This window comes from Halichoerus grypus, chromosome 4 (assembly GCF_964656455.1).
Source record: "Halichoerus grypus chromosome 4, mHalGry1.hap1.1, whole genome shotgun sequence".
NCBI classification, from domain to species: domain Eukaryota; kingdom Metazoa; phylum Chordata; class Mammalia; order Carnivora; family Phocidae; genus Halichoerus; species Halichoerus grypus.
The window spans coordinates 36,443,824-36,459,629 of record NC_135715.1 but is presented as its reverse complement, the minus strand read 5'-3'; the positions used below and the strand labels follow the sequence as shown (position 1 = coordinate 36,459,629).

Below are 15,806 nucleotides of genomic sequence, written 5' to 3'. Positions count from 1 at the left end.
TACCTGCCAGCCTTCTCCAGGTTTGGTGCCTCTAAGTTGTATACCCTTTTAGAGCTGGTGAGAACCCAGTCTTAGGATTGTTTTTACTGCAGTGTCACATTTTTGAAGACTTCTCTGAGGACTGGGACCCACAATATACTTCCGGATCCACTGAAGAATAGCATCTCACCCATAATGGATGCTTTGGTGAATATGGTTAATCATTTCTTCCAGAAGATGTCCTGGGATAAGGATTCATTATATTTCCAGCTGGTTTTAATGCCAGCTTGGTGTCCAAACCCCATTCCTTAGTTCTTCTGATGTCCTCTGAGGAATACTGGGGTTGTTTTTAGTTACATCTATGTCTGGTACTGAAAATCATTACAGAGAGTTTTGGAGTTTTTGTATGGACTGCCAACTTGGCAACTTGATCTGCCCAGCTATTCCCTTGGGCAGTCGAACAGTATAATTTCTGGTGCCCTCAACAGTAGACAATAGCTGCGTTCAGATCTTCATTGTCTTTGATCCATAAAACTGTTTCATCCATAAACATCTCAGTGTCTGGATTTTCCAATGGCAAATCCATCTAATTGGGATGGCTGGAATAAACTTATTCAGTTATCTGTGGGTCTCTGGTGATCTTTCTGAGCGGCTAGACAGCAATAGGCATGAAGATCATCTAAACACGTGTGGCAATTTTTCTCTGAAGTTTACCTCAAGTTGTTAGCTTCAGTTTCCAGGGCTTCAGGGAAAAAAAGAGCAGTTTTAGTTCTTGGTGATTTCAAGTCAAGAGAATGAGAAAAAATTGGAAACATTAGTTTGGAGAGTCTTGTCAGATATTGGAGAAAACCAGAAGAATTCAGGGTCCAGTCCAGTTTTTCAGGCAAACAACAAACAAAGACAGCTAATCAGAGCTAGAATCTAATAGCCACAAAGGCATGTTACCGAAACATAATTTCTCTCTAAAATCACCCTCATTTCCGGGCGCCTGGGTGGCTCAGTTGGTTGGGCGACTGCCTTCGGCTCGGGTCATGATCCTGGAGGCCCGGGATCGAGTCCCGCATCGGGCTCCCTGCTCAGCAGGGAGTCTGCTTCTCCCTCTGATCCTCCCCCATCTCATGCTCTCTCTCTCTCTCTGTCCCATTCTCTCTCTCAAATAAATAAATAAAATCTTTAAAAAAAAAATAAAATAAAATAAATAAAATCACCCTCATTTCCAAAGATAGCCAAATTAAAACTAATTTGTTTGTAAAATAAGTCCAATTTTAACAAACTTGGCTTCATTATTTACATAAGCACAATAACAATAGTGATTGGCCATATAGGTTGTTTTTTCTTTTTTCTTTTTCTTTTTTATTTCTTTTGTCTGCTTTACTGGGAATGTTCATAAGGAATTTCCGAATGAACTTATAACAGTCTCTCAAGGCTAAGAAGCCAAGCCAAATACTTGCCATCAGGCTTTGCCTGTAATACCTATAGATTTGGGTGAATTCCTCTCTTCTATAAGTCCCCAAAATATTCTGAGGTTACTGTATATACCAGGAAGTAACCTTCTTTACTCCCCTAGTAAGGCTGCTAGGAGTCCTGTAAACAAAGAACCAGGACAATTTTTCCAAGGGGCTTCACTGACTCCATAAAGTCAACCTTAGCTCCTTAAAACTATCTTGTCATATCTGAGTCTATGAACATCTCCCTCAAATACAACTGTCCAGTCAAGCCTTGGTAAAATAACCAGTATTTCCAATTGTGTCCTGTCATAAGGAGACCAGGTTCTTATTAAACTTATGCAGATAAATACACTGTCATGAAAATATAAGAATACGCACTGAGAATTTTTGAATTCTGGGAGGATCTTAGGGAGAAAAACTTAAAGTTTTCATATTTGTTTACAAAGAAATATTTTCCAAATTTCTATGTGTCATAGATAGGCTTAAGTCTGGAAGAGCAAACACTAGAGAACCAGCAATGTCCTAAACAAGTCTCTCAGAATGTAGCTTTCCCATTAGTTCTAGAAATTCTTGGTTTAGTTTTGTGATCTTAAAGGTAACAGAGACCTATATTTGTCATTAAGTGGAACTGACAAGGAAATTCTGTGACATACAGCACTTTAATAATTAAAATTGCAAGTGATGATAGTTATACCAGAATGTATCAAAACCTTAGGGATTCTGTATAATTTCTGGAACAGTTATAACATTCAACCATATAATAAAACTTAAGAAGGATTATCATCATTTATCTGACAATGTTTCCCATGTAATTTGACATTCCAAAGAAATAAGCCTAATTAGTCCAAAATACTTCATTTAGAAGTTGAATTTTGGGAAGTTTGTGAACTACCAGGTGGTTTTAAAGCACATGCTTAAATAAGATTACAGATCATCACAAAATTTAATGATTATCTATTTAACCAAGGTGGCAATAAGAGATTCTAAAGACAAATGCAGAGGGTTACATAGTTGTTAAAAGAAAAAACTTAGCTCTTTTAATATTGAGAAGATTCAACTTTAAGTAATCAAAGACTTAATAAAGACCAAAACATAGAAACTTATTTTTTTCTAGGCAGATTAAAGAAAAACCTTTGTTTATAGTTTAGACCAATAATCTAAGAAAACTTATTTTAACAGAAAAAACAAATTCCGATTTTATACTGGTGTACCTCTGATATTAAAACTCCTTTATTTGAATAAGAGAAATTTTTTTTAAAAAGTATGCCATCCCCCCTTTATTCCTCCCTGTCATCTCCCATGTTGGTATATACTTATTGAGACAAGGACATCCAGGGCACTGCATGGATCTGAGTTTTTGCACTAGATGCTGTGATGTCCTGACCAGAATCTCTATAAGGAATGAAGGACTCTCAGCTGTAGGAATGCTGCCAACAGTCCTCAGCTCTCAGAGGCCATCAGGGATCGCCTGGACTGAAGACAGCTGCTTTGCCAAGGGCATGCCCTCTGCCCAGGTGGTTGCATCCTCGGACTGTTATAAAAGGCCAGCCCTTTTGCCTGAACTTAGAATAGTTCTGAAGGGTAATCCAACTTTTGGAGCTCCTTGGAGAATTAGTTAAAGCTTCTGTTGATATTGTATCACTGCTCAACTTCTGCCCAATCTTGCTTTCTTACACTTCCTTCTCTTCCCTAATAAACTACTTTACATACTAATTTCCATAATCTTAGTCAATCTGGACCACATACAAAATTCCTTTCCAAAGATTCCCTTCTCACAAACCTTCTACAGCTCTCCTTTTTACATTCAGATTTTGTCCTTATCTTTAAATAACCAGTCTCATTTCCCTTGCCTACATGGTTGTTTCTCTTATTATTTCCAGTAGTCGATTACATTTATTAAAATTATTTACATCTGTTTATTCTTAGATTACCCATACAACTTCATGAGGCATTAGACAAAGTCCAAGTTTTTCTTTTTTTCTTTTCTGACAAATTTTGCAATGGAGATAACATGAACTTACTTGACTTTCAGTAAGCAGAGGCAGAATAAAAATTTCATATGTAATGCTGATAATTCTAAAGACATGTCCATTTTAATTAGCACAACCTTAAATTAAGTTAGCTTTAATACTGAATACCTTCCCAGATCATGTGAGCTTGCAAAACAACAGTTTCAATCTTTGAGTTTTAGAATGCCCAATTTTTGTAAGTGCTTACCTTTAAATTGACTAACTAGAACTCTTTTACAAAATAATTTTAGCAAGGCCATCCGAAGTAGAGAAAATCTTTCACATTTACAACATACATGGAGACACATACAAGTATACTATAAAAACAGATGCAAACAACTTGTTAAAGACCCACTTTCCAAATATCTCCCTTTCCCCACACAAATCTAATTGCAAGCTGGTATTATAATTTATGGATCCATTAGTTGGTCATTTTCCCCTGGAATTTAATAAATATCGTGACCAAGCAGTCACAATTGCAAAGAAAAAAAAAAAAAAGATTGGCCAATTTTGGAGAAACCAACCCAAAGGGTTGCATGCGAAGATCAAGCTGCCATTCCTCACTCTCCAGTGAGAACAAGGCTGTTTTTTACCATAAGCTGCAGCAATAAACAAACCAAACGAAGCCCAAGGTACCTCTGTGAGCACTGGTTCCTCCCTAAAAGTCAGAACTTCACCTGCTGAACCAAATGGCTTCCTAGACAGCCTTTTCCTAAGCAAGAAAAGAAGGTCAAGAGAACCAAAACCCCGTATTTGGAGGCAACCAAATGGGTGGAAGAATCTAAGCCAAACTAAAACAGGAGGAAGAAGTAAACTCACCTGCGGTTGCACAGGAAATACTCACCAAGAGATGTCTGTCCAAACTGAAACCCAAAACCATATCCTTGCCACAGTAGGGACGGGGAGCCCCCCCCCCACACCCCATGGTCCTTAGGACAGAGTCTAGGCTGCTGCTGAGACTTATGACCAGACTCCTGTTAGTGGCTGGGAACCTACAAACCACAGCAAAGAGCTCCTGCCTGGCTCACCAAATTTGTAACTGAACCCAAGTTCTTCTGCCTGAGATGCAGCAAAGACAGTCACCAAAACATGGCATATGCAGCAAAGCAAGGTTTTTATTCTAGAGGCAGCCAAACAAGGAGACAGGAAGGCGGGCCTCAAATCTACTCCTCTGAAGGATGTTAGGGAAATTTAAAGGCAAAAGAAAAAGTCTGGGTAAACACTGCTGCTGCTCTTAGTAGTATGCAGCTGAGAGGAGTTCCGTTAACCCTTTGGTTACTGGTTTCATGGCTACAGAAAGTGCTTCCAACACCATCGTCTCCATATTTGAAAGGTTTTGCTGACGAAGTCTGTGATAGAAATATAATCTTCACTCACAATAGATTGTTACTCAGAAAGTATGTTCAGACATCCCTTCTCTTGCATAATAAAAATATAAGAATTCCACAACCCTCACTGGATAAAACCTTTGAAGCAACTCTCTGGATCCAGAACTCGGTTTGATTTTTTGTTTCTCAACTTATGGAGATCTCTTTAATCTGATTCCAAGAGAATACCGCTGTCAGAATACTCCAGCATCTACCCTTCAGTGAACTATTTTTTGAGAGGTTCTTGTTAGGGTATCTGACAGTATGGTAAGCAGAATTTCAATAAGCTTAAGGGGTGCTGGGTGGCTGAGTCTATTAAGCGCCTGCCTTTGGTGGGGTCATGATCCCAGGATCCTGGGATGGAGCCCTGCATCTGGCTCCCTGCTCAGTGGGGAGTCTGCTTCTCCCCCTGCTTGTGCTCTCTCTCTCTCTCTCTCTCTCTCTCTCGCTTGCTCATTCTCTCTCTCAAATACATAAATAAAATCTAAAAAAAAAAAAAAAAAAAAATTTCAGTAAGCTTACAACAGGTTGTATAATTGTTCTTGTTCCTGCTCGCTATGAAACGTGGCAAATGTGGTCTGAGAGTTGCTGACATTGTAACATGGCTGGTAAGCAAGGTTGTATGTGGAAATCTGATAGCAAACACCTATCTTTATTTATTAGAACATGCCAGTTTTTTCTAAAGAAACCTCTACTTGTAAATATGCACATTAATTTAGGTCAATTAACCACATTCCAAAACTTGGTCGGATTCAGTAACCTAACTCGTGGCAGAAATGGTCTCTACTACCTTCATCCCTCCATCCCCATGTTTCCTTGCAAGCTGCCAGTCTACACCTATTACAAGTCTGCATTTCCTTCCTTTGATGTTTCCAATTTTCCTCTAATATAATGTAAGCTCTCTGAGGGCAGGTTTGCTTTATTTTCTTTGCTATATCACCGTGGCCAATACATGTTTATAGTTTCGGTGTGTGTATGTGTGTTTATTTTTTTTTTTTTTTAAGTGAATCAAGTACTGGTTTCCAATTCTCGAGAAAGGGTGATTCATCTATGAAATTTGTCAAAGAAAAAGCACCTAAGTTCCCCTGAAATAAGATTTTGACAAATGGCAGAGAAAAGCATTAATCATGTGTCTTGGGGACTCAAAAGAAGGAAAGATTAATTTTAAATGGATGAAGTTAAAAAAAAGGTTTATGGAATGGTACAGATTAAACTAGGCTTCAGATGATGGAAAATAATATAAATGGTCTCATTTACCTTTTATTTAGGTAAAAGAAAATCTTAATGCGTTTTTAATACTTCCTGGCATTATTGTTCTCAAGTGTAATAAACTGAATCCTTTTAGTATTGATCTTGCCACATGGAATTTAATGCACATAGAGAACCAGAGTTGTGTTAGGCTGAAGTTGTGTCACTTTGGAGAGATTTCAGATGTATCCAAAGATCAGGTAAAAATCTGAGGAGAGAAACTAAGTGGACAGTGAGCAATGCACAGCTGCAAGTTATTAGGAAAAAAAACACACACACACACACAATGGAAAAGAAATGGAAGTAGAGAGATGAGTCTGTGAAAGGATAAAAGTGTGTGGACCATGTCCCCATGCTCCAGTAATCTGAGCAATTTGATATGGGTGGACATAGGGCAGCTGTATATATATTTTTTTTTTTCCAGAAGAGAAATCACAGACTTCCAGAGCATGTTAGTACTCCCAAGTGAGACTCAGCAAACAAGCAGTTTTTTTTTTTTCTTATTCGTGATTCTAAGATAAAACAATTTTAATACAAATTGCTTATCATACAAAAACTTACACAATTTGGGTTTCCATATTTAAGAAAAAGAATACCAGAGTTTGCATAAAAAAATAGAAATAGGCTCTTTCTTGGAAGACACCTTGCAAATGACAGGCCCTGAGGCTTAACTTACTGTGCTAGATATTGGCACATACTGGAGAAAACAACACACATTGACTCCTCTTATGATTCTTCAAGCTGTATATACTTCAGGTTGCACAGAAATTGCAACTGCCCCATGAGTATTATTAACATGAGGTTTTGAATGCATAAGCAGACTCAGTTTAGCCATGGTGAATCATGAAGCAAACCCCATTATTTCTGTCTGTTTTGCAAGTTCTCAAGGGTCTGTCGCATACATTTATTAAAATTCAGGCCTATTTGTGGAAGTGCTCAGACAGAATCAGTATCTGCTTTTTGAGCTAACTCAGGAAATAAAGAGAAGCAAAACTGAAAGACCTATTAGCTACAGAGTTGGAAAGAATCAAGCAAAGAGCAAAGAAAAAACAAAAAGAATCACTGGTAACAGATAGCTGGGGAGTCTGAGGTTTTATATGGCCAATCACCACACCCCAATGTCTACCCACTGTTTTGTTGGGTTTCTTTCATTTATCAAGTAAGTCTGTTGGCTGTCCTGGCATAAGATGACATATCTACCACTTAGCTTACTCTCTCTTATTGGAAGACTGAACCAAAATGTTTAATGAAATTGATATAATTTTGCCCTTGAATTTATCAGAATACACTCATTAATTTTAAGTCAGGAACCAATTTCTTTTCTTTTTTAAGACTTTATTTACTTATTTGAGAGAGAGAGAGAGCACGAGAGGAGGTGTGAGGCAGAGGGAGAGGGAGAAGCAGGCTCCTTGCAGAGGAGGGAGCCCAACGCGGGACTCGATCCCAGGACCCTGAGATCATGATCTGAGCCGAAGGCAGTTGCTTAACTGACTGAGCCACCCAGTTGCCCCAGGAATGAATTTCTTATTTTTCCACAACAAATGGTATCATAAAGAATCTAAACTTAAGAGGGCTGTTCACTGGCTTTTATGTGTCTTAATTGGGAAAATTATTCAAAATAATCTTCAGACAGGCAACAGTCAGGTTATCATGACACGTTAGTGAGATGTGAAAGCAAAACAAGAGGAAAAAATCATGTCAGTAGAGATGAGAAAAAGATAAACAACTGTCAGAGGGTGATGTTGAAACAATTTTCTGCTATGGGTCTGAACGTGAAAGGTCACTTTCTAGTAATTATGATTCTCTCTGAGTAAAACAGGAAAAGCAACTAGACATTAATAGATAGTCATCAAACCACAGAATTCTGAGATCATTAAATCACACCCAGGAGGAAAAAAAAAAGATACTCAAAAGAGAGCTATACTATTTTGATTTTAAAGGAGAAAGACTGTTTGAAACTTAAATCATTTAAAACATTTTCATAGAATATGATTGAATTTGGAAAAAAATGTACTCAATTAAAATGTGACAGTTTCAAGAATAAAAACTAAGATTAAATGCTATCACACTCTGATATTTTTAGGAAGAATGGTATTAGAGTAAAACAGGATTTCTTAAGATATTACATAACCTAGCTGACCAAAAAATACAAGGACAATAAAAACAATCCAAATGATGAATCCCATGGATAGCCAATTTAAAAGCCAACTTAAAGGGGACATTAGAAGAAATTGGAAAGATAATTTAGTTATAACAACTTGTGAAAATGTGCTGTAAGACTGTCCATTAAATATTTCATTTGTTAGATTTTTATCCCACCCTCTTCTGATTGAGTTTGGAGATTTGTAACAAAACAGACACGTATTAAGATATTTCAAAGTAAAGCATAAGGAAAGTTCACAAAGCCATAATGTAAAAATCTAAAATAAGGGGCACCTGGGTGGCTCAGTTGGTGGAGCGTCTGCCTTTGGCTCAGGTCATGATCCCGGGATTCTGGGTTCCAGTCCCATATCAGGCTCCTTGCTCAGCGGGTTGCCTGCTTCTTCCTCTGCCCCTCCCCCTGCTCCTGCTCTCCCTCTCTCTCTCTCTCTTTCACTCTCTCTCTCAAATAAATAAATAAAATCTTTAAAAAATCATTTATTAAAAAAAATCTAGAATAAGATAAGTAATGCATTAAAACTTTAATAGAGAGAGGTGCATGTGTATTACAGACTACGTAACAGAATAATGCAGCAAATGAATAAGATAATGAAGGGGTAAAGATATTTGTCATCCCCGTTGAATAAATTTGCTCTGAGATATATATTTTCTAAAGAGATATGAGATATGAGATATACATTTTCTAAAGAATGCAAGGAATGAATCCATTAGCATCAAATGTAAGTGGTAAGGAAAAGTCAGTAATAAACAAATGGACTGTTACTTATAAATAAACATCAGGAAAAGCAAAAAGGCAAAAAAGGCTTAGGCTTTCTTGTACAGGAATTATGAACATTAACATCCAAGAGAAATATTCATTTTATTATGGTAAGTTTTACTATTTGTGAATAGATATGCCAGCAAAAAATATACTTAATGTTGAATAATGTGAAATTTTGCTATTAATTTCCAAATTAAGTGCTTTTTAAGTAAAAATATCATAATGCTTTGGGATGTCTAGGTGGCTCAGTTGGTTAAGCGACTGCCTTCGGCTCGGGTCATGATCCTGGAGTCCCGGGATCGAGTCCCACATCAGGCTCCCTGCTCAGCAGGGAGTCTGCTTCTCCATCTGATCCTTACCCCCCCATGCTTCTCTCTCTCTCATTCTGTCTCTCAACTAAATAAATAAAATCTTTAAAAAATATATATCATAATGCTTAAAGAAAAATAGTCCTTTTAAAAGAGAAGATAAATATAGGTAGAAAATGATATTAATACTACATATTCTCTATTGAGTAAAATGACAATATTAACACAAATGAAAAATATTTGCTATGATTGTTATTAAAAGGTGTAACAGAATTTTTATTTATTTATTTATTTATTTATTTTGTAACAGAATTTTTAAAAATCTATTGAGAAGAGTGGGGAATGGGATGTATCTAATTCACATAGAAACAATTCTAAGAAATTTCCTTTAGATAATTTTCAAATGAGATGAGATGGAAGGTCGGTGATAAGCTTCAATTTCCTCTTCTGACAAATCTCCATTTAACTAGGAAGCTATTGGAGAACACCTCTAACCACTTTTTACATAGCATTCTACCACTATGGGATTGAAGGGACGTATATAATTTTAACTCCTTTCACTCTCCTACGCAATGGTTTTCCAAAGCATCAATGATAGGACTCTAGATTTTTCTTAACCGTACCCAAAAAGAATCTAGCAGGAATGTCAATAGATATTATTTGATATTGAAGACAGTACTAATAGAAAGTTAGAAAGTTTGATACACACAACTATGCTACAGAAATGTAGCTTACAAAAAAAAAAAAAAAAAAAACTTAATTGACAGGTAGCTGTTTGCTTTGGCCTTTCCATGATTCTGTTCCACGTTTCCTTTCTCATCTAATAGATTTTTGAAACATCAGTGGATATGGACATTAATTAAACTTCAAACAAAATATTTGAGAGTAGGATTTTGAGAAAAATTAAACGTACTGACATGAGAGAAATTAAGAGACTTAATGATCTGTGACAGGACAAATCACAAGGAGTACATAGAAAACAAAACAAAGCACAACAGAGCATAGGTTAAGAAGAGTCTTTTCAAAACATAAGAACATCTTACTATTTAAGCAAATGATACTTTTTAAAAAAATGTATACTTTACAAATTGTGATTTCTAGGAAAAATAAGTAAATTGTGTTCCAAAAACAATTTAAGAAAATATACACTTGGTGATACAAGAGTTTTTTAAGATAAGATGATAAGACAGCACACTCAATTGAAGTAAGATGGATATGAAGTAGATAGGAAAGAAAGGTATCAGAGAAGGATATCAGGTAAGGAAAATTAAAATGCAAAAAATTTAAGTCTGCATTGGAAATAATAAAAATCCATAAACAAAATGGCAATGATTGAATCTGTGATATAGAAAAAAAAAAAAAAGTCCCAGGTTAAGTGGAAAAGAAATAAAATTACTGGGGAGAAAAGGAATTTATGGCTATGGAACACACATAGAATCACAAACATGAAAACATACTAAAATATATATCCCAAAACTAAAGGACTAGAATAATGGAAAAGGGAAGAATTTTTTTTTTAATTCTCAATAGATAAAAACTTTCCTCAGTAAAAGAAATACCTAGTTGAGATTGTTAAAATGAATCTCCAAGTATTAAGTTAAAAGAAAGAAAAGTAGCAATCAGATTGTATCCTGGTAAGCATTTTCTTGAATTTCTTTGTTTTTTTTTTTAAAGCATACATTTTAAAAAGAATACATTTTGAATTTTTTTAAAGATTTTATTTATTTATTAGAGAGAGAGAGAGAGAGAACATGAGCAGTGGGGTGGAGCAGAGGCAGAGGGAGAAGCAGGCCCCCCACTGAGCAGGGAGCCCGAAGTGGGGCTTGGTCCCAGGACCCTGGGATCATGACCTGAGCCAAAGGCAGACGCTTAATGACTGAGCCACCCAGGTGACCAACATTTTGAATTTCAAGATGAATGTTCCAGTTATTAAGCTGCCCTCACATTCTCTCACATTCTCTCTTCTATACTGTACTTCTCTCTTCTATACTGTACTCTTTGATGTCGGGCCAGCAATTCTGCAAACCACTTTTCTGATTTGCCACCTGGTTCCATTTTTGGCATTCACGGATACAAGAGAGAATCTGAAAGACTAAGGGCTAGGCCTCCCCTAGGGGGAGGGTCTTGCTCCTTGCTGTTTGTTTCATGTTCCTATGAGTATCACCCATCCTTTCTTTTTGTATCCAGTTGGCAGTTTTTAACACTTACAAAAATCAGCCTTATTGAGACCCCTCAGTTGGCACTGAGACCATCCATTTGGCAGTTTTTCTTTGTCCGAGATGCTGTTCCTACCAATCCTACATCATAAATGTATCAACTAAAGGAAATGACTCCCACCCCTAGTGCTGAGGAACAAAAAGAACAAATTATAATTAAGATTTTGAAGTTTGGAGGAGGAATTTATGTAGTTGAAGCCCAGACATGTGTCACTGGGCCACTGTTTAGCTAGAGCTGGTGTCTGTGACATGAAAGAGGGGCCCTTAGACTGGGACCCTGAGGCCTTGGGAGAAGGTGCCAGTCTGCTGGTGCTGATGGTTCTGAGGGGTCTCAATAAGGCTGATTTTTATAACTGTTAAAAACTGCCAAATGGATGATCTCAATGCCAACTGCAAATTAAAAGGGACTGAGGGGCTAGAGCTTGCCATATTTGAGGCTGAAGCAAAGAGGAAAGGAAAAAGTAGAGTGGGCAGGGGCAAGATCCAGAGGGTCCCTTCAGGTGAAGATAGACCCTGTATCCTATTTGGAAAGAGAAGGCCTTAAAGAGGGATAACGTTTGATTTGTATTTGTAAAAGGACTGTTCTGGCTGCTTTGGCACATGGACTGTAGGAGAAAGAGAAGTAGGGAAACCAGACTGGAAACATTTGCAGCTTTCCAGGACCAGTGTGTCACTAACTTTGTTTAGGGCAGGAGGTTCTCATGGAAGTAAGAAGGAGCATATTTTGTCATCCCCACAGGATACGAGGCAAAGTCTGGAGACTTTCTGGTTGTCACACTGGGATAGAGGTAGAGCTGAGTCTAGTGCATAGAAGCCCAGAACTCCGCTGAACATCCTGCAGTGCACAGGACAGAGCCTCACCGCCAATAAAGGATTATCTGGCCCCCAATTTCAACATTATGGAGATGAAGAATTCCTGATTTAGGGTGATAGAAATGGAAATGGTGGAAAGTGGACACACTAGTATAATGATGCAAAAAATATATACTAGGCACCAAATTTTAGTAGCATTTCGAAAGCTCCTCAAATGATTTTACCAGAAAGTATGCAAATATGCAGATCTCTAGTGGAAATAATTCTCACGAGATATATTCGATGCTGCTTTAACTGGCAATTAATGTGAAGTTTTAGTTTCTGTTTTATATGGCGAGACAACCAGGAAAATATGCAGTCTTGATTCATCAATTATCCATGAAGACTGAATTAAAGAAAAAAATAGCAATCTTAAAATATTTAAAGAGATTTTTATTGAGTCGGCTTACTAAAAGTTATTTTAAAAAGAATACTCAAAAAAAATGTGTTTTCAGATAAAAGAAGAAAAATCTACTCACTTGCCATTCAGTGCTGCTACACCAACTGTGCTTCGGGCAATGGACATACTGGCTACAAATGTCCATTGCTGACTCTGGGGATCCCACCTCTCCACTGTATTCAGATAGCTCCAGCCATCATGGCCTCCCACAGCATAAATAGGACCTTCAAGGACTGTTACACCTAAAACAGGGGAGAAATGAAAACTGAATGGATTGATTTCACAGTGAGATTTAAAAAATCAGATTAATAGTAAAAACCATGATGCAATTCAGGGTAAGCTCTAGCTATCACCCAATAGCAGTAGGGTCGAATCTATTTACTATTAACAGTATCATTTTCTTAAAGTGCAAAAAATTTAGAACCAAAAATATGATCTAGATGCTTTATAAAAGAAAATGAACTTCCTTATTTATGTCTCTATGAAGAAGCAAATTCTAAAAATCAGAGATGATACATATTGTGCCTCTACTTTTGAAGAACATTTCCACTCTGCAGTTTAAAGTAGTTTATTACTTTAAACAATGTTACATTAAATCAATGCAATATTATCAATTTGAAATTCAGGGTAGGATTTTCTGTGTTTTGGCTTCTCAGTAACTCCATGATGAAGTTATCTAAAGGTTATGATGCATTTCATATTATAAGCTAAAATCACTAAACATAAGCATTTAAAACAAATTAATAGTGAGTCATCAATGGAAGGAGATTTTATATATATGTGTGTGTATATATATACACCTATGTATATATATATACACACACACACTCCTATATAATGCTTTTCCAGTATATTCACTTCTTTATAGATGAATTTTCTTAAATGCTAACAATTGCTAAATATTTAAATATCATGTTAATATTGGCTGAAATGATTTCATTATATATAGAGAAATTCTGACAAATTTTCCTCCCAAGTTCAAAGTCTGCTTGTCAAGGGCTTTGAAGAGTGTGCGATTTTACCCTACTTGCTAGCTGATGAGTTAGACGGTCATAAATTTATGTATATTGGTAGAAGACATGAGACTCCTGGGTCAGAGGAGAAAGGTAATTCATTACTCATACCAACAGCAAGAGTCAGAGTATCACTTTTTTTTTTTTTTTTTTTTTTGCTTGTTCTTCAAGCCCCGGTTCCAACAGGGTGACCCAAAGAGGATGACCAAGCCTTTAACATTAACATTTCCCTCAGCTTGACCAAAATTTAGACAGGATTCTTCTTGCTTCTAGGGTCCTGACCTCATTTTCCTTAGAGCATTTATTTTAGAAAACATGTAATTGCACATTATTTCTCTGTCCTTTCTAGATGGAAATCTTTTTAAATGCCTCCTACTTGTGTTACAACCCAGGAATTTCTTCTCAAGGACCTGGGAACTATTTCTTCGAAATGTAAGCATTAAGAAAGATATTGAGAGCCTAACTTCAGTTGGCCCCTTGCTTCAAGTTGTAAAACTACCTCTTATCATGAGATAGAAGATTTACCTCACCTTTGGGTAAGGCCAATTAGCAAACACAGATTGCCTATGAGCCACTGCGCCTACCAGAGCTCTTAAAAACCCTCCTGCCTCTCATGGTTCTTCTCCCCCTCCAATTTCCCCCCCTTCATTCTTCCCCTCCTGCTACATTCTTCTTCTTCTTTTTTTCTTTCTTAACATATATTGCATTATTTGTTTCAGAGGTACAGATCTGAGATTCAACAGTCTTGCACAATTCACAGCGCTTACCAGAACACATACCCTCCCCAGTGTCCATCACCCAGTCACCCCATCCCTCCCACCCCCCACCACTCCAGCAACCCTCAGTTTGTTTCCTAACCATGAGAGACGATGGACTCTGAAAAACAAACTGAGGGTTCTAGAGGGGAGGGGGGTGGGAGGATGGGTTAGCCTGGTGATGGGTATTGAGGAGGGCACGTTCTGCATGGAGCACTGGGTGTTATGCACAAACAATGAATCATGGAACACTCTATCTAAAACTACTGATGTAATGTATGGGGATTAACATAACAATAAAAAAATTTAATAAAAAAAAAAAAAAAAAACAAACCCTCCTGCCTTTGTTTTGAGTGAGGTTGAGTTCAGCCTCAATTCTGGCCTCTTTTCCCTGTTGCAATAGCCTTGAATAAAGTCTTCCGTGCTTTTTAAATTTGTCTAATGCATTTTTTGCCTTGACAAGGGTCAGTTGGAACTTGAACGTGCAGTGAATTGTATTACGAGAAAGGAAATAACTTTTCAACGAGCAATAAACCTACATGCCTATTACTACAGAAGGAGACATCTTCATGCTTTTAAGCATGCCTGCCTTTCACTTTGGAAAGAAGAACTCTTTCTATCTTAGCCTTTCCGTTATATTAACATCCTTTTGGGCAGTTGGTGCCTTGCCTGAAAGTTGTACAAAAATGTGAGAGACCCATGGAGAATTGTCTTTCAACACGAACCTGAAAATAAATGACCCCTTGTTCATTCGTTCATTCACTCATTCATTGGAATGTCTGTTATGTGTCAGGAATTGTTCTTAGTACCACACAGTGCCAAGAACACAGAGGCAAACAAGGCAAACAAAGTCCCTGCCCTCGCTGAGTTCATATATATCAGTTAACAAATATTTAACTAAAATGGAATAAGTACATTATTCACAGTAAGCAAGTCCTTCACACATATTATAGAATTATAATTTAATAAAGGATAAAGTAGTGCTTGCTTCGGCAGTGCATATACTAAAAATAGGATAAAGTAACTAAATAGAATATCAAATTGCTCTCACACATATATTCAACTTAGGGATGCTATTTTACATACACCAGTAAATAGATATCCATATGGAGGACAGGGTTCTGACTCAGTGATTGCCAAAATCAAAGGGCATAAACTTTGGATGTTGATCTTTCTTTAGGCAGCTCAAAGTAAGAGATAGAAATCAGAAAGGATGAATAAGTCTTAAATATTTTGGGGGCAATTCTCAAAGGATATGGATATATCCTATGGGCTTTTTATAGAAATATGT

General features: G+C 37.0%; 1 protein-coding gene across 2 annotated transcripts in view; it reads right to left on the bottom strand.

Moving 5' to 3' along the window:
- The window catches only part of KLHL1 (kelch like family member 1), a 359,488-nt gene that overhangs the window by 30,356 nt on the left and 313,326 nt on the right, over window positions 1–15,806 (bottom strand). For both annotated transcript variants that reach the window (XM_036121358.2, XM_036121357.2), the window contains exon 8: window positions 12,827–12,989. In XM_036121358.2, the coding sequence (XP_035977251.1) occupies window positions 12,827–12,989 (163 nt within the window). The remainder of the gene's footprint in view (window positions 1–12,826; window positions 12,990–15,806) is intronic.